The sequence below is a fragment of the Cibotium barometz genome, chromosome 30, assembly GCF_041138505.1.
Source record: "Cibotium barometz isolate CiBa-2024 chromosome 30, ASM4113850v1, whole genome shotgun sequence".
Classification (NCBI taxonomy): domain Eukaryota; kingdom Viridiplantae; phylum Streptophyta; class Polypodiopsida; order Cyatheales; family Cibotiaceae; genus Cibotium; species Cibotium barometz.
The window spans coordinates 20584533-20605481 of NC_141075.1; the positions used below are offsets into that span (position 1 = coordinate 20584533).

A 20949-nucleotide genomic window follows, 5' to 3' on the forward strand; every position below is an offset into this window, starting at 1 on the left:
GCAAATTGATCCTGATTGTGACCAATGTCACCCAATTTTGCTCAAAATTGAGCAATTCGACACCTGTATCAGCTCAATTGTTGATTGTACTTGCTCAATTGCAAATCCCAAAAAAAAAATTGAGGAAAATACCTTGTAATTTTTTGATTTTTCTCTGATTTGCAGGCTGAATTTTGTTGTTGCAGGAAAAAGGGGTGATGATGCTGCTGCTGTAGAAAGGGTGCTGCACGTGTGTTGATGGTGGAAGAGGAAGGAAGACCTGAATCCCTCTTTCGCCTTGTTTCTCACTGTGGGGTTGGCAATGGGCAAATGCAGAATTTTGCTGAAAAGCTCTCAAAAAATCTCACGCAGAGGAGTGGTGGAGCTTTTCTCCCACGTGCGGGCCTTCTGGATGTGAATGGTGGCATCCATGTCGACTTGGGTTCCCACGGAGGCGAAAGAGCGCGTGAAGCGATACAGAGCTGGGGCTGCCCGGCGGATGGATAGCGCGTACTTAATGCTGCCCTTCCTTTCGCACTAACGGTTCGCTACGGGTACTCGATCACATAGCCAGCCGTCGACCAAAGCTCGCCTTCGCTCACGTCCAGCAGTCAGCCTACGACCGCCTGCCTTCGCCTAGCGCACTTACAGCCTTACGCGTGTTCTTGGGTGTCCCGCTTGCTGTGCGCTTGTGTTCGCTACTTCTTCGCTTTCGCCTGGCTGCGAATGATTGAACGCCCAGAAGTGGCTGCCCGCCACATTCTCCTTTCGCCCACCTGCCTGCGGAGCTGCTGCCTTGTGGTTCGCTTGGCTGCTGCAACCCTGATGCAAGCTGCTCTTAATTAATTACAGATGCTGATAGAAGAAGAAACCCCTACGAGCCAGTGTTTCAGCACTCGAGAACAAACCCTAAACCAGGGCTCTGATACCAGTTGTGTGGGAGAGATGGAATTAGGGTTCGGTTAATTCATGTGGGAGACATACATAGAGAAACAAGGGAGAGAGAGAGAGAGAGAGTTGTGGGGATGAGTCAACTCATCAATAGCATGAGTGTGTGACTCCCCTATCACACATGTATATTGCACTAGTACACATAGTGCACTTAGTACATTAAAAGTACTAAGTGTACTATGTACTATAACTTATGGGCTTGTACACACTATAAGGGTGGGCATAACGCCTTTACCCCAACACTCAGAGCCCGGCTACAGAGAGAGGTGGCCACAGGTGTTACTACATATAGACAGTCACGCATCATCTTCCGATCCCTCATTCGGCGAAAGAAGAGAGCATTCTTAGCTCGGCTGGAGAGAGACATCTATCAGTTGTTTTTGAGTCACGATTCTGGGGAGGCCTGGAGATTGCTTAGAGAGCACCCCCCACCTCCGGCCATTACCTCTCCAGATACATGGGGCGAGTATGCAGCCTCCCTCTACACAATACCAAAGCAGCCACCACTACTGAACCCTCCAGAGCCTTGTCCACCCACTTCTACCTTCTTCACAGCAGAGATGGTGAGGAGGGCCATCAACAGATTGCATACAGGGAGGGCACAGGATCATGAGGGCATTGTAGCCGAGCATTTCATACATGCTAGAGATATGATTGTAGACTTGCTAGCTCTCATGTTTAATAGAGCCATGTGTGAGGGGTTTCCTGGGACTTGGAGTACTTCCACGATTGTGCCGGTACTCAAGTTTGGAGATCCGAGCCTGCCGACTAACTACCGCACAATTATGATTGGTCACTCGTTGGCCAAGCTATATGCCTCTATTCTTGAGCAGGAGTTGAGCAGATGGGCACAGAGACAAGGGGTCCAACCTCAGGGACAGGCCGGTTTCAGGAGGAGATTCTCTACTTTGGATCATATCTTTACCCTCAGGGCTATCATTGAGGAGGGCAGAGCACATGGGAGGAGGATCTACTGTGGCTTTGTGGATTTCCGCAAGGCCTTTGACACAGTGCCCAGAGCTAGACTGATGCGCAAGCTGCAAGACTTGGGAGTTCCATGTGAGCTCATTTGGGGTATTATGGCACTTTATGAGACAGTAGTTGGGCAGGTGCGGACTTCAGAGGGTCTCTCCCAGCCAGTACACTCCACTATAGGGGTGAAACAGGGCTGCCCGCTCTCTCCGACTCTATTTGGACTATACATTGATGAGATCTCTGATTATATTGGGACACGAGGGGACAGAGGAGCCCAGTTGGCTGGCACTTGGATACCTCTGCTCTTATATGCTGATGATATTGTGCTTATAGCAGACTCACAAGAGGGTATGCAGAGGCACTTGGATACTTTACATGCTTATGCACAGGACAGTGGGCTCTCAGTTAACCTTGACCAAGGTTATGGTAACACTACAGCTCAGTGGGTTTGCAGATCAGCGCCTATTTTCACATATGGGCAGGAGACAGTGGAGTATGTTGACTAATACACATATCTTGGAGTGGTGTTCACTGGGCCCACATTTTCCATGAGGGGGGCAGCAGAGGCCAAATTGACTAGAGGATATGCAGCACTAGGAGGTCTAGAGAGGATGTGCTCACAGGTACAGTTTCAGGAGCCACGCACTAAGCTGTGGCTTTTTGACACGCTCGTCACATCGGCTATGCTATATGGAGTACAGATCTGGGGGCCTAGCCTAGATCGTCACAGTTGATCAGGATGCACATACGATGGATGGAGATCGATGGAGAGACCACTTGTGTCCATGATCTCCAGGATGATTCGGGCTAAGGCCTCGTTATCCCATGAGATTATTAGAGCCGAGATGGGAGCACCACCGATCGTAGTCGAGGCTCTTGCCAAATCAGTGTTCTTCATTCATAGCACCTGGGAGCTTCCCCGACACCGGTATGCACGACTTGCTTTAGAGTCCTCTCATCAACTAGCCATGGAGGGAGACACTTCATGTTAGTATGCGCGGATAGCATCCTGGTTTGAGCTCCACGGGTTCAGTTTAGACAGACTTCCACCCTTCCAGTACTCTCTGGAGGCACCCTCTCTCACCTTGACACATTCTGAGATTAGTAGAGTCATCAAACAAGAACTCATTCAGTTGGACACTAGGAGGACATGGCTAGAGCCCTCACAGGAGTTGGGGACGAAGATGGCTTTCTATAGAGACCATCTTCTCCGCACCACTGAGGATGGCTTTATACTTAGACCGAGCTACATGGATACCCATCTGTCTCATGGATTGAGGTGCGCCATTGGGCAGATCCGCACCTCTTCACATCAGTTAGAGATAGAGACAGGCAGATTTAGAGGCATACCTCCAAGGGACAGGATTTGTCAGATTTGTTGGATAGAGCCAGAGACGGAGGAGCACTACATCTGTCGCTGCACAGCATATTATGAGATTCGAGGGCACTACCATTGCCTTTTCAGAGAGGGATTTGGACCACTGGCTAGAGTCGTGGACTTGTGTGATCAGCGATGCTTGGGTTTTTATCTCCTGGAGATCCGCAGGCTCAGAGAGTCCATTATCAGGAGCAGAAGCCCGACTGGCAGGGAGTCCACACCGAGACAGATTACTGACTTCTCTAGAGGGACTACCCGGGAGGGGACACAGCCGACAGCCCAGCAGTGGGCACCCCGTGGGACTCTAGTTGAGAGAGCTATCCAGTTGGGCAGATCTAGACGCCCGAGGGTTCGCGGATCCTCACATCAGAGACAGTGCCTACACCGGAGGATTCATAGCATCATTGCGAGGCATCGGGCTCGTCCGACCAGGCATCTCACTATGGCAAATATCTAGGCCATCCGGCAGAGACCCATGCTAGAGCTCCTAGGATGATTACGACTCCAGCCATATACTGTTGTACTCACTGTCACTTTTGTACTCCCCCATATTCATGTATTCATGTATCCATGTACTCATGTACCCCATTTTGACTAGTAGCATTAGCTTCCCACTCTCCCTAGTTGCTGCTTCCGGATGCCCCCTACTGATGTATTGTGGGGCTAGATACTTACCTTCAGTTCTTTCTTTTCTTTTCCAGACAATGTATCAGATGTCACATGGTTGTAACTTTGGCCTCATAGGTCACTTTGGCCTTTTGAAGACGTTAATATAACATTTCATCTCTCTCTCTCTCTCTCTCTCTCTCTCTCTCTCTCTCTCTCTCTCCATCCAGAAGACATTGACAGTTGTACATTGATTTGTCTCATAGGTCGAGTTGGGCCTCTAGTAGACGTGACTACAGCTTTCTTTCTTTCTTTCTTTCTCTCTCATTGACTGTACACACTCAGTTTGGCACAATGGGCGTCTTCCATCCTCCTTAGATCCCCCAGATCTTGCCACAATTAGTTTCAGAGCCACAATCTTGCCTTTGCTTGCCAACGTCGTGCCAGCTAGTTTTGACAACTATTCTGTTTCTCTACCTCATGTTTGCAACTCTCACAGCGACGCCGCCGCCCATTGGTCTGCCAACTTGCCACCATTCTGGCACCTTTAGTGGCAGTGCTCATGATAGCCCCACCGGCATAGCTGAGCTGAGTGGGTCATTCAGCCGGGCGGGCAAACCGCCGCGGGGGGGGGGGGGGGGGGGGGGGGGGGGGCGCAAAGAGCCCACCTAAGCCACCAGGCGGAAATGGCTCCACCCTGTACTCACGCGTTCTTTTACTGGGGTGTCTCCTCGCCTCCTCTGCCTCTAGTGCATCTCCTTGCTGCCTCGGCCTCTAGTTTCTACCATGGTGCCGTTAGGTGATGCCCATTGCCACCATCCACTGCAGCCACCATCCCCCCTTTTTTAGCATGGCTCTCTTTCTCACTGCGCCGCCGTTTCATTGATACTCAACTGATCTACAAAGCCTTTGATACACAGTTCTTAAAATGGACCAACCTGGTTCATCCAGTCCCTACAATATGGCCAAATTCAGCAGCACTTGCTTCCAAACATGGCCGACAAAGATGCAACTACCGCCTATTAGGCACCAGCTATGGAACATCGTCAAGGGAGTGGACAAGAAGCCCCAGACCCAAGGAAGGTGCTGAAAAGATTCGTCTCTCGGAGGAACGAAATGACCGGGCAACTACTCTCATTGGGCTGAGCCTTGCCGACAGTCTTATACATCATCTTGATCTAAAATAGTCTACATATGAGGTATGGGAAAAAATGAAAAGCTTATTTGGAAATCAAATTGTGAATTCAAAAGTATTCTTAAAGCAAGAATTATTTGGTTTAAAGATGAATGAAAGTGATGACCTCGGTGAACATTTAGGCAAGATTGGGTATGTCACTCAACAACTCTCCAGTTTCGGGGTTGTGGTTGAAGATGATGACAAAGTTGTGCTGCTCCCCAAGAGCATACAAAAGATGTCACACTTTTCCCAAATCTTAACGGTTCTCCAGTAAGCCAAAGATACATCTTATGAAGACATAGTGGCAATGCTCATTGAAGAAGAGTAGAGGGACACCAGCATTGATCTTGACAGAGCTATGCTAAGTAAATGGAAACACAAGAAAAGAAGCAAGATCATGTGCCATTACTGCAAAGGACTTGGGTACAAGGAAACCTCAATGGTTCAAGAAGACGGAACAGGAATAGGAGAAGCATCATGCACACCTGGCACCTGAAGAAAATGAAGAATAAGGACAGGTGAAGCAGGAGATAGTAGCCACCACCACAAAGGTATATGGTCTCTCTCTTGATGAGAGAGACTATGACTAGGCTTTCTAAACATTTATGTATGGGTCAAGGGTTCTCTGCCTGGGTTGTCCCCCAACATGAGATGTAATAATTGTGTCACGTGTGTTAGTTTTCCGACCTCTCTAACAGGGGCCTTGATCATATAAACGGTTTCATTCCCATGACATTTCCCTCACCTCTTGCATGAGTGCAAACTATTGCACCTGGCAAGTTCCGAGGATGGGGGGAGTTTTTAGAGCTTGTAGTTGCAGTCATAAAATAGTCACATGGGACGCGAAATGGGGACGGGGAACGGGGACGGAAAAGATTGAGAATGGCCATTCCCTGTGACTATAGAGTGACATGGGACGGGAATGGGAACGGGAAGATGTTGCCATCCCCAACATTCCCAAGCCTAAAAATGCCCATTCCTTGTGACTATGGTTGCAGTGGAGCTCCTTTATCATGCCTTGTTGACTTCAAGTCCGGGTGTTGGCAGTGCAGTCCGAAAGCCATCACTCCCTATTTGCTCCAAGGGAGAGTTTGTTGGGTATTTGGAGCCTCATATATGTAAACTAACCGTTGTATGTGTCCCAGCATGTGTGTGTGTGTGTGTGTGTGTACCCCCCCTGCACGCATGAGACTGGCTGCAAAACTATCCTCAAATGCTACGCTAAAGCCACATGCCCACATCTCTGTGAAAATCCATCTCGTGCTCTGAGGCCAAGGGCCTCATAGGGCTGGAGTGCAAGCGGAGATCCTAACCAGGAGGAAGTCCTTCCAAGACTCACCACCCAGAAGAAGACCTTGAGCAATCAATTTGCCCAAAAGGGCGCGGCTCTGAATAGAGGGGTCGGTGATGCCTAGGCCCCCCCTACGAATGATCACTTTGCAGGCCACCTTGGCCCAGGCGGACCTCTCGTCACTGCCAACCCACAGAAAGTTGCAGATCAAACGTTGCACCTGACCAATACAAACTCCGTAGAAAGACAAGCGAGGTGATGTACCACATGGTGACGAGAAGAACCTGGTTCGCCACCACAACCCGGCCCGCTAAGGAAAGCTTGGCAAAGCTCCAATATAGCACCTTCTTCCAAATGCTCAGAAGAAAAGGGGCTAACTGTTAGGGGAGATATCAATGCCAACCTAGCATCCTAGATAATGAACTAGAGTGCCCCTCGTTTGAAAAGTCTCAATTGAACGCCCAGTTGAGGCGGGCCATGAGCCAACCCAACACCACACGACTTGTAGAGGATAGGCTAGGTAGGCAAATGCCAACAGTTGGGTGGTGGTACCTGCCCACTAGAGACGCTGGCTAGGTGGAGCAAACCAGGTGGAGACAAGAGGCTACCCACTAGAGACGTCGGCTAGGTGGAGCAAACCAAGTGGAGACAAGAGGCTACCCACTAGAGACGCGGACTGGGTAGAGAGCAAACCACACAGCACAGGAGACTGTCCACTAGAGGCGGAGCGGATCACGTAGAGGCGGTCGTCTGGGCACTAGTAGCGCCAGTTGGGCAGAGCGGCGATGGTAGGCTAAAGCCTGTTCAAAGTGCGCCACGTCATAGCTTTGATACCATGTTTGTTATGCATGCTGGTCACAACTAGTGGTGTTGTGCAAACAATAAGGCGGAACAGATCTGAGAGAGAGAAAGAAAGAAGAAAGAAAGGAAGTTATAGTAGACGTCTTCAAAAGACCCAGTGGGTCTATGAGACCAAAAGCGATACAAAAGTGTACATCATGTAATCTCATCATGGTACAAAGAAAATAAAGACTACAGCTATGAATTGGGAATGTCAAGTCCGAGCCATATGATACCATCATCATCATACATATTATTACAACCTATGGAGCCCCACCCCCCCCCCCCTCAGGGGCAGGGGGCCATCAAGGATATCAAGCATGCGGTTAGCCTGTAGAAGGCTCTGCAAATCCGTCGGGCATCTGAAGGTGGCTCTCTACGATGAACAAATCAACGAACTGAAAGTGCAAGTGCAAACCATGAAGACGAACGAAGCAAGAGGAAGCACAAGAAGGACCCATACCTACAACACTACAAACAGAAACGAGAAACCATGTTGCAAAGGTAAATTCAGTTAACTCACAAGATTTTGTTAAAGAAGTCATATCAACGGTCAAAGAAAAGGAACGAATGGAAAGTAACAAAAAGGTAATCAGAGTCGGTGATCTTCCTCGAGGCTGGGATAGGGCAGACATAGCTCAAGAGCTTCGAGAAGACTACATATTAGATACAGATGTACTTACAGCACAATTGAGCAAAGAAGTCCCCTTCGTGGACTTAGGAGACCCTATCTCTATTATAGTAAAGGGTACACAGGCAAAAGTCTCCTATATGGACAACAATGAGAAAATAGCAATGATGAAGCAAACAAGGTCTCTCCAAGGGACAAAGGTATGGATAGCTGATGAACTCACCCCGCTACAACTCAAGAACAAATCGGCAGAGCTGAATAAAGTTAAAGAAGCAAGAAAGAATGGCAAATGGGCAATATACAGAGGAGGACAAGCAATCATTAAAGAATTCCGTACCCCACCCCCCTCAAGAGCAAATCCATCCATGGATGAAATATAGCTATTTTTATTTTGAACCTCAATTTTGAACTAGATGCAATAGAACCCATTGTAACTTAAACTCTTAAGAGTCTTAAGAGTTCATTTTGAGTTATTTTTTTTCAGTTTTATGCGTCTTTGGCATCGATACCCAGAGTGGAATGTAAATGGATGTACCTGATCTGTCCCATAGGTCAGATTCGGCCTCCCGTGGACGTTTATATAACTTTCTTTCTTTCTTTCTTTCTTTCTACCTCTCCAAGATCTCCTAAAGCTGGGGCTGATGTCTGTGTTGGTAGCCACGTCCAGGGAGACTGGAACGTTGGACTCGTAGTGGTGTCATGGCCCAGTCTAGAGTCACACCAGGTGGGGTCTGGTGGGGGGTCGGGCACTCCAGAATGTGTGGCTCGATGAAGATGTGGGTATGTCATCCATGGCCGGTGTGGCATTCTCTCGTGCTTGGAAGAACTAAGTGACAATCACCTCGGGCCAAGGTGGATGTCTCCCACGGGGTCTCGACACCCTAGTTAGTGAGTCTCTATGGCGATGAAGCTCTAGTAGGAAGAGCGCCTAGGAACCGTTGATCTGGGTAATCCATGATCTTGGGTAATCCATGAAGAGACCGTAGAGCCTCCCTCGAATCTCATAATATACAGTACACCTGCATATGAAGTGCTCCTCTAACTGAACCTCACGCTAGCACATAGTGCATATCCTCTCCTCCTGAGGTATCTACATAGCTCTCCCTGTCTCTATCCTCAGGCATGTCTTTGCAACTGGCCCACTGCAATCCGCATGGCATATGACATGTACATGTCAAGCTATCTGGCCCTGAGTATGAAACCATCCACTGTAAGCCTCATGAAAGTATCCATGTAGTATTGCCGTTTGTGTGAGAGTGGCTCATGTGTTGTCATCCAAGTATCCTGTATGTATAGTCCCAATAAATCATATATGATAGTCCGGTTCCTGTCATCCTGAGAGAGCTTGATGAATGGGGAATCCAGGTCATATTGGAGAGGGGGGAGACAATCCATCCTCAGTCCTTGCCTCATGAACCAGGTGCATACTGTAAGGCAAGCCTCAGGAGTCTCCAAGGCGCCATGGCACTGATCATGTGAATGTACGTGACTATCTAGAAGAGTGCCTCTACTGGGTTCTGCAGCAAACTTTGCGAGCATAATATCATGTGGGACCGATGGTTTGCTGCATATCATACAGGAGAGCATCATGACCAAAGGCCTCTCTATCTTCGGCCATTTCGCCACTGTAAGATCAAGTGCCCAAAAGGGTGCTCCATACATCAATGCCAGAGTGACCAAGGTGTCAAATAGCCACATCTTGGTCCCCCGCTCCTCCTAGAAGCACTGTCTCTCCATGAGAGGGAGAGAAGCATACACTCACATCAGTCTAGCCTCTGCAGCATGGCTCATCAAGAAGACCGGTCCAGAAACAGTGGCTCCCAAGTACACATATGAGTGTGCAATCTCCACTGGGCTGCCCATGTAGGTGAAACTCAGTCGAGATGTGAAAAGAGGGGATGTGTTGAAGACCATATCCTGTATTTTCCCAAGGTTTACTCTGAGATCCCGCTATGCGCAGAAGTCTTGTAATGTGTCAAGATGCCTTTGGAGAGTCTTTGGAGAATCTACTATTAAGCACAATGTCATCAGCATAAAGTAGTATGGAAACAAGGATGCTTGCTAATGATACAACTCCTCCCCCTCCTCAATCAGTGAAGGTCAAAATCTCGTCGATGTAGAGCTCAAAGAAAGTGGGAGACAATGGGCATCCTTGCTTCACTCCAATGGTACTAGAGATCTCCTCTGATAATCCTCCTAGTCATCTCACCCACCCTATGACCGACTCATATAATGCCATGATCCCCCAAATCATGTCTGATGGTACCCCCAAATCCTTGAGTCTCTGCAGTAGTCTGGCTCGAGGCACCGTATCAAATGCTTTGCGGAAATCCACAAAGCAACAGTAAACCCATCGGTGTCACGCTCTGGCCTCTTCTATGATGGCTCGGAGGGTGAAGATGTGCTCCAAAGTGGAGAATGACCTGTGGAAGCCTGCATGCCTTGATGCTCTGTGCCCATGTCTCTTTGCTAGTATGATGAGTTTCATCTCAAGTACTGACCCATAAAGTTTGGCCAATGTGTGGCCAATCATAATAGTGATGGTGGTGGGATGGGGGGCTGATCTGGTACTGCGTATAGGGATCGTGCACATGTGTGCCATATGGATGGAGATGTGATTGGTGTGGGTGGGCGTTTCTCCCAGATTTTCTTCCAGCCCTCATTACAGTTATGATCTTGAAGCTATGTGCATGACTTTGATGGTTTGTTGGAACCAAGTAACATCTTGCATACTTTTGGTGAGAACTGCCACCTTGTCCTCATCATCAAGATCAAATTTAAGGCTAGTCAGCTTTTGAACTAGTGAGTAGAACTTGGCAAGGTAATCACTTAATTCTTCATTATCTAGCATTTTTGAATCATAGAACTTCAACTTCAAGAAAACCTTAGAATTAGTGATTTTGTTACCAAAAAGAGTCCAATTTGTCCCAAATTTGCTTGGTAGTTTGCGTGAAGTCTATGTGATGAACAAGAGTGTCTGCCAAACTGAGGCCAATTAGTGCAATAGCTATGTTGTTTCGTTTGCTTTTCTGGCTTGTTGGCTCCTGGGTATTCGTCAACTCCAGAGATTATGCTCCAAACACCCTCCCTCATCAAGAGAAGCTCCATCTCGGTCTGCCAGGTAGGAGACCCACCACTAGAGAACCTATCGATTGACGTGGTTGATAGAGCCATAATGTTGTTGTAGGGGCTTCAATGTCGACGCTCACGGCTGATTTCTACAAAAAGCACTAATTTTTCCGGCTGTTGCAAGCTTCAATCACGTCAATTTCTCTAGCACTCGAGGGACAGGATCCTTGGCATCTTGCAGAGTTTGGGCTTAGCACTGGGAGCATGTGCTTCCCGCGGTTTGATAGGAGGCGCACCGGCCCGAACCTCTCTAGACTTGACAGGTTATATGTGGATGAGTGGGCTTGCGACCGTGGCAGCATGATTGGTATCTTGGCGGGTACTACTTTTTCATATCACGCTCCGGCTATTATGTCCTTGGAGTACCCCTAGAGGCAGGACAGGCACACGAGCTCTAGGATTCCAAACAGCCTGATACAGGACCCCCTAGATTTGCAACAGGATAGAGCAGATATGGGCGGGACTGGATTTTATTTCAGGCTCTGCCGCATGCACCTTGGATACAGGCCTTGGTGAGATCAGTAGCTTTTTGCAAGAGGCAGCCCAAAGCAGATTGGAGGGATTTCGTGAGCAGGAGAGGCGTCTAAGGAGGGGTCTTGCTTCTCTTTAGCGGCTTAAAGGGAGTTCCCCCAATAGCCCTTGGATTGAGAGTCAACTTGATGCCGCCCGCACGGAGATCAAATCCATCGAGGAGAGGAGAGTGGAGTACAGGTACCATGCCAGAGCTTCCTTTTGGACCCAAGTCGGTGATAGAGTCACGGGGGACTTCTTTGAGATAGCCGGCCCCCACAGAAGGAAAGAAAGAAAGAAAGATTTTACTAACGTCTTCCAAAAGACCGAACTCGGCCTATGAAACAAATCAGTGTACCTGTGTGGGGTATCCTCTGTCATCCCAACAAAATGAAAAAATACTGAACTAAAAAGCTGAATCTGGGTGTGCAATAAGTACAATGAGTGGGGGAGGGGATGGAGCTCTACTACTAGGAGAATGCAAAGCTATATGCATGGAGTATACAATCATGATATGCAACCTAGCTAGCTCCATCTTGTACCATACTGGGGGTATAAAATGGTATACATCAATGAAGGGGGTGTCCACAGCTCCCTAAAGAGCATGCCAGGGTCTGCTCTGAAGCAAGCCAATCACTCCGCACCCTCTCTATGAAACTGAGCTCTGTTCTCTGTCATATCTCTCTGGTAGAGGCGTGGTGTCCGAAAGCCAGGTGTCCTCTGTCTCTTGCGGGCTCTTAGTGTCTCTGCTCTCTGGAGAGTAATTCCCTACTGTGTAGGGGCTGGGAGTGGGGTGGATCTCTGAAAAAATGTAGTAATCTATGTCTGTCATCCCCCCTCTGGAGCTGTCTCAGCTTGTAATGATGTCTCTCTGTGACACTGTATGTCTAGAATGAATCTCCCCAGTATGCGCTGGTCTGCTGCCTCAAAGAGCTGGTGTAGGGAATGTGGCTCTCTGAATAAAATGGGATATCTCTCCTTGATGGCTGTATATGCTCTACATCTGCATACATAATGCTCCTCACTCTCCACCTCCTCTGTGCACAATCTGCATACCCTCTCCTCTCAGGGGATCCGTGCAGCCCTGCCAGCCTTGATCTCCAATCGATGTGATGAGACTCTAAGCTGACCAATAGCTACTCGGAAGCCGTGTGGTAAAAAACCCTCCATGTATCTAGGCCTCTCTATAAATCCATCATCAGTGATACTCATGAAGTGATCTCTGTAGTACAGCATCTTCGGTGGAAGAGGCTGTGTAGGCGATATCCATGTCTCTCATGTATAGAGCTGCCATAGGTCCTATCTCAATACTCTATTCCTCTCACAATGAGAGAGACGGATATGTGGTGCATCCCTGTCATACTGGAATGGTGGTAGATGATCCATGTCTAGGCCATGCTGTGAGAACCAATGTGTGACCTGTGCATACCATGATCCTCTGTCTCCTGCCTCAGCCAGTTGTCTAGATGCCTCAAAAGCTCTGTATGACAATCTGTCCTACGGCATCTCTCAGAATCTGTCTAGCAAGCATATAGTCTGGAATATGGCCTCTACCATCATAGGAGGCGCAGCAAACTCTGCTCGGATAATGTCATGAGGTACTGACCGCTTGCTGCGTATCATGCATGCCATCATGAGGACCTGTGGTCTCTCTAGCTGTGTCCACCAATGGGTAGCAAGGCCTGGTGCCCATACCGCTGCTCCATACATCAGTGCCGGTGTGACTAATGTGTCAAATAGCCACCCCTTCGTCCGAGGCTCCTGAAAATGCACCTGGTGGCACTCTCTCTCTAGCATAGCCAATACTGCATATCCCCGTGTCAATCTAGCTCTAGTTGCTGAACCCATGGTGAAGCGCGTGGCTGCTGCAGAGAAGGTAACCCCTAGGTACACGTATGATGTCACCACCTCCACCTAGCGTCCAGCTAGAGTGAATGTCAGTTGACTCCTGCCCTGTCTCGATGTCTGAAAGACCATAACCTTGGTTTTCCCAAGGTTCACAGTAAGACCCCTCTGTGTGCAGAAATCATCGAGTGCATGTAGATGCTGCTGTAGACCTCCTGGAGACTCAGACACTAATACAATATCATCAGCATAAAGCATAATATGTACTGAGGTACCTGCTAGATCAACTCCATCTCTGCCTCCTCGTGTAATGAAGTCAACCACCTCATCAATGTATACCCAAATAGCGTGGGGGAAAGTGGGCATCCTTGCTTCACACCAATGGTGCTAGCAATAGTCTTGGACATACCTCCCGGGCATCTAACTCGCCCAAAAACCTGCTCATGGTATGCCAAGAGACTGCAGGCGCTGAAAGAGCCTCTCTCGTGGTACTGTGTCAAATGCCTTGCGGAGATCCACAAAGCACCAATAGAGCTTTCTCTTCCTCACTCTAGCCTGATCAATCATACATCTCAAAGTGAATACATGGTCAGTGGTAGAGAAAGCTCTCCTGAAGCTTGCCTGCCCTGATGAGCGTAAGAGAGAGAGGTGGGAGGGGATGAACATTTCATTTCATTTCTCTCTCTCTCTCTCTCTCTCCCACCTACGCATCCCCTCCCACCTCTCTCTCTCCCCGCTGCCCACCTCTCTTTCTCTCTCTCTCTCTCCCATCGCCTTCGCATCTCTCTCCCCGTCGCCTCTCTCTCTCCCCGTCACCTCTCTTTCTCTCCCCGTCGCCTGTGCTTTCTCTCTCCTCGCCGCTTCGTTTTGGTCACCGCCTGTGCTGCTGCTGCTGCCGCCATGTGAAGCCCCAGCCCAATCCAGGTTATGTTCGCTACCCTTTCCTCATCCACCCTTGCCCAAGCCTCCAAGGCAGCAACATAAGTGTTAGGGTTCTATCTCTCCGAGGTACATCGACATGGCCAAGGGTGCAAGCAAAGAGGAGATAGTCAAAATGGAAGATAAGCTAAACATCTCCATCAGAGAAAACAAGAAGACGGGGGACTCCGCCATCAACAACATCATCAACCGACTTTCCAAAGTCGAGAAGGAGATCGAAGCTTTACAAAAAGAGAAGGAAGCTTGGAAAAGGGAGAAGGAGACTTGGGAGAAGCAGAGGGAGAAAGAGAAGGAAGGAGGGAAGAAGGAGAAAGAAGTATGGAAAGAGGAGAAAGAGGGATGGAAGAAGGAATGGGACACTATGAAGGAGGAAATCGACATCCTCAAAGCGGAGGTGATCTCTCTACGGGACCGACCACCACGGGAGGAGGAGGAGATTGTGGAAGTTGACAAAGAGGCCATCAAAGAGGAACTCACCAAGGCAAGAAGGTAAGATGGAGGCAACAAGGGAGGGTTGGGTAGAAGTGGTGAAGAGGAACATCAAAAAGGAAGTGAAAGAGGATGCCCAAAAAGAAGGGCTCCAAATCGTCAACACCACCTTTGAGGAGGAGCGGATGCGACATGCTCGTAGACTCAATGTGAGAGTCACGGGGATTCCCGAGGTAGCCGACTCTACCCCCGAGGGGGATGGGCGGACACTATGCACACAACTTGGACAATGGATACTCACATGAGGGACCCCCGCCGCCCCCCCCCCCCCCCCCCCCCCTCAAAGCTTGGAGGGCCGGGAAAGACATGACAATGAAGAGAGCTCTCATCATACAGTTTCGGGATGTGAAGGCACGCACCATCTTCATGATTGAGGAAGAGGGTCATACTACAAGGCTTAGAGGGAGCTCCTATTTTCTTGGATGATGATCTCACGAGGATGCAGCTAGAGCATAGGAGAGCTTGCATGCCACGAGTCTTACACGCGAGGAGAGAAGGCAAGAAGGCCTTCTATCGAGATGGTCGGGTCATCATTGATGGCCGGCCCATGGATTAGCGGTTTGGGGCCTATGGGACACAGACCAGGCCACTAACAGAGCTACACATGGCAGTATGGAACTGTAATGGTTCACTATGGGTGCAGCCTGGACGACTGGAGCATGTTATGCATTATTCTACACTAGGTGAGGTATTTCTTACAGGTGACTTCAATGCCCACACACAGAGCAGACAGTGTGAGATGTATGACTATGATGACATGGAGATCCTCCACCTTGTGGATCCAGAGGAGATAGGGGCTAGTCGGGCATCAGAGGACACTGGACCAGACAGAGGACATTATGGGGACCACTTACTAGAGTTGGGAGCCAGACATCGTCTCGTTATTTATAACGGGATGCTACAATGGCCGGGATCAGGAGGGCTAACATGCTTCCCACATGGGGGTCATACACGGACCGGAGGCACGGTGGTAGACTACATTATGGGGTCTTTGGAGGCATCACAGCTTGTCACCTCATTCTCCATCCCACCTCGTCCTATTGGGGCAGATCATACATACTTGGCATTTTCACTAGCCGGATCACCAGTATCACCGGCCCCCCACATACCGACGCCACACACTACCATCTACTTCACACATGACATGGCAGACATATACAGTGGCAAGTGGCAGAGTAGAGGATGGGCTCCTACTCATGGATCCCCTGGCACCTATGGATACCATTACAGCCCAGCTGGCATCACTCCTACACACGGCTGCATTACAGAGCTTCCCACATCGTGTCCACTCACGAGAGCCTGCGAGATCTGGGACTATGCCCCAGAACAGATGGTATGATAACGAGTGCAGAGCCCTATACTCACGGCTCTGCATACAGAGAGCCTCGGGAGCCATCATAGAGCAGGAGTCGAGGAGAGAGATGAGGAGACTTACTCGCCGCAAAAGGCGGGCCTTCGCAGAGATACAGGAGCTAGAGATCTTCCATTTCTTCATCATGAGTAGAGATAGCCCTATCTCATGGCGGCACTTCAGAAAGCCCCGGACACCGGCACCCATTGCAGACCCACAGACATGGCACATATATGCAGAGGGCCTATACCACGCCCCACAGCAGCCACCTATACCTCAGCCACGGGAGCCTCAACCTGCCACAGCTAGCTTCTTTACCCACTTCATGGTAAAGGAAGCTATCTGCCGCCTACAGCATGGACGGGCCACCGACCATATGGTCCTACAGGGTGAGCATCTCATATATGCAGTAGATTCTTTGGCTCCTTTTCTTGCACACCTGTTTAATAGGGCACTAGCAGAGGGTTTGCCTGCGGAGTGGACGATGCACACCATTGTGCCGATCCACAAAGCAGGGGATATGCTCGATCCGAGCAACTACAAGATAATTATGGTTGGCCACGTGTTGGCCAACCATAATTATGGTTGGCCACGTGTTGGCCAAACTCTATGGTGCAGTGTTGGAGCAAGAGCTTAGCTTATATGTTGAGCGAGCAGGTTTACGCTCATCAGGGCAGGCAGGCTTCAGGAGAGCTTTCTCTATCAGGAGATGCGCAGGTGGGAGAGATGGTATTCGTAGGTTGCGTGGCCAGGATGGAGCTATTGTTTTTGATCCCCCCCCATGTGAGAGCCATCGCCACGGATTTTTTCAGATCTCTCCTCATGGGTGTCCTATTATCCCCACAAGTGATTCACTGCAGAGGAGGTGGGGCAGGCATTGACAGCTCTTCCTAGGGGAAAATGCCCAAGGGCGGCCGGGCTTTCGGTTTCTTTCTTTCTTTGACACTGGGGCCTCATGGAAGGCAGCCTTCGAGCTACCTTAAATGAGATTATGATCATAGGTGCCATGCCAGAGAGGCTTTTAGAGAGGGTTTGACACACTTGATTCCTAAGGAGGGTGGTGACAGATTGGAGATCCGGCAGTGGAAACCCATCACCCTTCTTGGGACCGCCTACAAGATTTTGGCCAATGCCATCAGTAGGATACTTCAGCCTTTGCTCCCTGACTTGATCCATGACACTCAGGCAGGTTTTGTTTAGGATCGGAGCATTCTGGACAACATCTTCACCTTCTGGGAGACGACACCTTCGGGTAGGATGCAGCAACATGACCTCATAGTGCTACTCCTAGACTTTGAGAAAGCTTATGATAGGGATGATTGGAGCTTTCTAGAGGGCACGATGAGCCACATGGGGTTCCCCATGGAGTGGATCCATGGTGTTTTAGGACTTTACTCAACCTCTCACAATCAGGTTCTCATTCAGGGAGCCCGTGGAGACAAATTCCCCTTCTCCCGCTCGGTCCGGCAAGGTTTTCCTTTGGCACCTTAACTTTTCTTATTCGTCGTCAAGGCCATGAGCAGTTTTCTCTCAGCTCAGGAGACCAGGCTCCAAGGATTGCGTCTCCCCCTCCGTACTCAGAAGGAGTTACTGGACTCAGAGTTTGCAGATAACACAACATCTTACCTATCAAGAGATGTGGGGAATCTCTAGAGATTCACTGAGGCGGTCGAGATCTTTTGTTGCGCATCAAGAACGCAGTTCAACTGACACAAGTCATGTGGTTTCTGGGTGGGCTCTGCACCCACCCGAATTTGGCGCCCAATTGAGGCTTTCCAATGGAACTCGAGGGGCATCGGGTTCGCTATCTTGGATCTCAAGTGGGCCTATTTCTCCATAGGAGCAGCTCGCCCCTCTTCTTCTGAGCATTCGGAAGAAGATTTTGTACTATAGTTCTACAAGGCTCTCCCCTAGCTGGTAGAGTGGTGGTGGCGAACCAAGTCCTTCTTGCCACCATGTGGTACATTACTTCTTGTTGGGCCTTCTCCCGAGCATGTATTGGCCGGGTACACCGGTTAATCCGGAACTTCTTATAGGCTGGCAGTGATGGGAGGCCCGCCAAGGCCAAGGTGGCATGGAGAGTGATCATTCAGCCATGACGTAGAGGGGGCCTAGGCAGCATTGACCCTGCTGTTCAGAGCCGCACCCGATCATTGTTAGAGGACTCCTTCCCAATGATGAGCCTTGGAAGGACTTCCTCTTGGCCCAGATTTCAGCCCGCACCCCGAGTCTAGGGGGCCCTTGGCCGCTGAGTACCCGATGGATCTTCACAGAGATGCGAGCCCGCGGATTTTGCCCTATCTTTGAGGACAGATTTGTAGCCAGTGTACTCCAAGCTTGGGGTCACCTCAGGGCTGGTTGACCCTTTCACCCCATAGAGGATTTCAGCCATGGCTCGCTTCGGTAGGTGAGGATTCTTAGTTTCCATGCTCATCAATGGCACATCAACCCACACCTCACCAAGATGGCCCAAATGAGTTCTTGACGGCGTTGGCTTTGGGAAAGCCAACCATTGATGTGTGTTTAGTAGGACCCAGGCGAGTGCGAGTGGCAGGACCCCTTCAGCCTGGAGAGCCCAGCCACCCCTTTCTTCCGTTACACAGTGACCATGGGTCACATGATCCAGATGCATGAGACAGATGGCACCCCGGCAGCAATAGACCATTGGGCCTCACTTCACCCTATTTCCTAGGAGATTTTTGGAAGCGATTGTGCGAGAGCTTTCGGCCAAGAAAGTTCACACTCTTCCTCTGGCAGTTAGCCCACCATAGCCTCGTTGTCAGCACTTGGTTGGCTATTGGCGGTTGGCCAGCACATTGTGTGCGGTGCAGCCACCCCCTAGAGTTGCAGGCGGCACTGCCTTTGGGATTGCCCCAAAGCAGCACAAATATGGCAGAGGATTCTTCGTCTCTACAGGACCAGGAGTTCCTCACCGAATATCATCACATGGGGAGCTATTGCCTGGGTGACAGTGACCGATCCTGCCCTCCACTATGAGTTCCTCACCGAGTATCATCACATGGAATTGTTCCCTCGGTGACAATTACCGGTCCCACCCTCCACAATGAGGAGGCAACAGGAGGGCAGAGTCCAGGCTCTCCACTATCGCACTGCAGGATTTACACTGTTCACACTCCTGACCTGTCGTCTGAAGCATGGCCCCCAGGCACGCATCAGAGGTGGGAGATCATCACCAGCACCGCTGCATGGCATATGTGGAGGGCCCATTCCAGTGCGCCCCGCGCACACCCCCCCCCCCCCCCCAAGCTGAGTCCAGTTAGGACGGATTATCATTCAAACCCTCCGCGGCCAGTGGGGAAAGCTCCAGGGAGGTTCATCTCACATGTGTAGGCGACGAGAGGCTTTCTTACACATATGGCACCAGGGACCCTTTCTTTCCGATCAGGGATCATTTGGCACTACAGAGCCTGTTTGTCGTAACTAATAGAAGGATCTTTTCTCCAGGAAAAAAAAAAGACCACAAGAATCTATGAGACAATGGTAGTCCCACACTGTACATAATGGTCATGTGCAATGGTGTGTAACATGAAAGAAAAAACAGAACTGCTGTTACATCATACATAAAAACAAAGCAAACTATGTCATCAGGTGTGTCGAGGATAGGGTGTGAAAACACCGTTACAGATAAGCATAGGGCCACTAGAGATTGAGGGTGTGTGTATGAGTAAGGGGTACCTCGTAGATATTACCTCCTAAATATAACTATATATCTTCTCAGCATTCAATCACTAATAGAAATTTTAGTCTATATTTCAAAAAATTGCAGCGGTTAATATTAGCTCAACATGTCACAGAAAGCAGCATTCATTTGCTGAACATGTCATAGAGACTCACAAAAAAAACAATAACACAATTACATGCTTGTCTTCCAAAACGGATAGAGAAGTAAACAAACCGTCAAAATTTGAAAAGCAAGCTGCTCTCTTCCCAGAGGATTTTGCAAAAGTACTAGCAAGCGTGCTAAAATCTCCTGCAGAACACAAAAACATACTTGACATCAGAGAGAAAAAGCCGTTTGGAAAAACTGACAATTTCAATTGCTCAGACATAAAAAAACAGTTGTTTTTTATGTTCTTTTACAGCACACCTTTAAAGCATTAGAACTTGTTAGAAAACCAACCTCGGGCTTAGGTATATCATTAGGAAATGAGGGATAAGCTTCCAGGCTGGATCCACTTGCCAATTTTCTTCTTGCAATGTCAGAAATACACTTGCAAATCTATACAACAGAAAGGCTAAAGTTATAAAAACACTCACTGCAAAATTGTTGGATATGCTCCATCACATGCACACATGAACATCCTCTTGGTCGAGTTCAATCTCAAAGGTTATTGTGAGCGTAAATGTAAGAAGGCGTAAAAGGATGAATGCCAAAGTCAAAGGGTAGATTCCCATCTTGATGTAAGTGATGATGTAGGCAAGATAAGCCACACGGGATGATTGAGAGAATCAAGGAATGTGGAGATATTCATGGAAAAGGTGGAGTGAATGAAGGAGATGATTATGGGATGAACCTAGTCACATTTGATGTATCATTTCATGGCTATTTAAGAGCCTCAAGATAATGAGAATGAAGGCGGTTTTGTGTCTATCTTATGTCCTCTTTATAGTGATTTTAATTAACTTGTAATTAAATTAATTACATCATAATGGTTGTGTTTATCTTTGATCCTCCCTAGATCGTCATTTCAACAAAAATCACGTACTTTTCCTTTTGCAGTGCTTTATTAAAATGCAAAAGAAAGATACTTGATCTGACGCCAACTTAATCTACACTATTTGGGCTGGTTGCCTTTAAAGATTGCTAAAAGGCCAGATTTTTTGACTTGTCAGCCAT

General features: G+C 48.9%; 1 protein-coding gene across 3 annotated transcripts in view; it reads right to left on the bottom strand.

Annotated features, from left to right (window-relative positions):
- Nucleotides 1-20949, bottom strand: part of LOC147621256 (ARM repeat superfamily protein) — a 189867-nt gene that overhangs the window by 102571 nt on the left and 66347 nt on the right. For all 3 annotated transcript variants that reach the window (XR_015269782.1, XM_086823966.1, XM_086823965.1), the window contains exons 19-20: nucleotides 20233-20331; nucleotides 20008-20082 (exon numbers count right to left, since the gene is read on the bottom strand). Coding sequence is in view for 2 of the 3 variants with exons in the window: in XM_086823966.1 (XP_086680092.1) it covers nucleotides 20008-20082; nucleotides 20233-20331 (174 nt within the window). In the remaining variant the exon portion in view is untranslated. The remainder of the gene's footprint in view (nucleotides 1-20007; nucleotides 20083-20232; nucleotides 20332-20949) is intronic.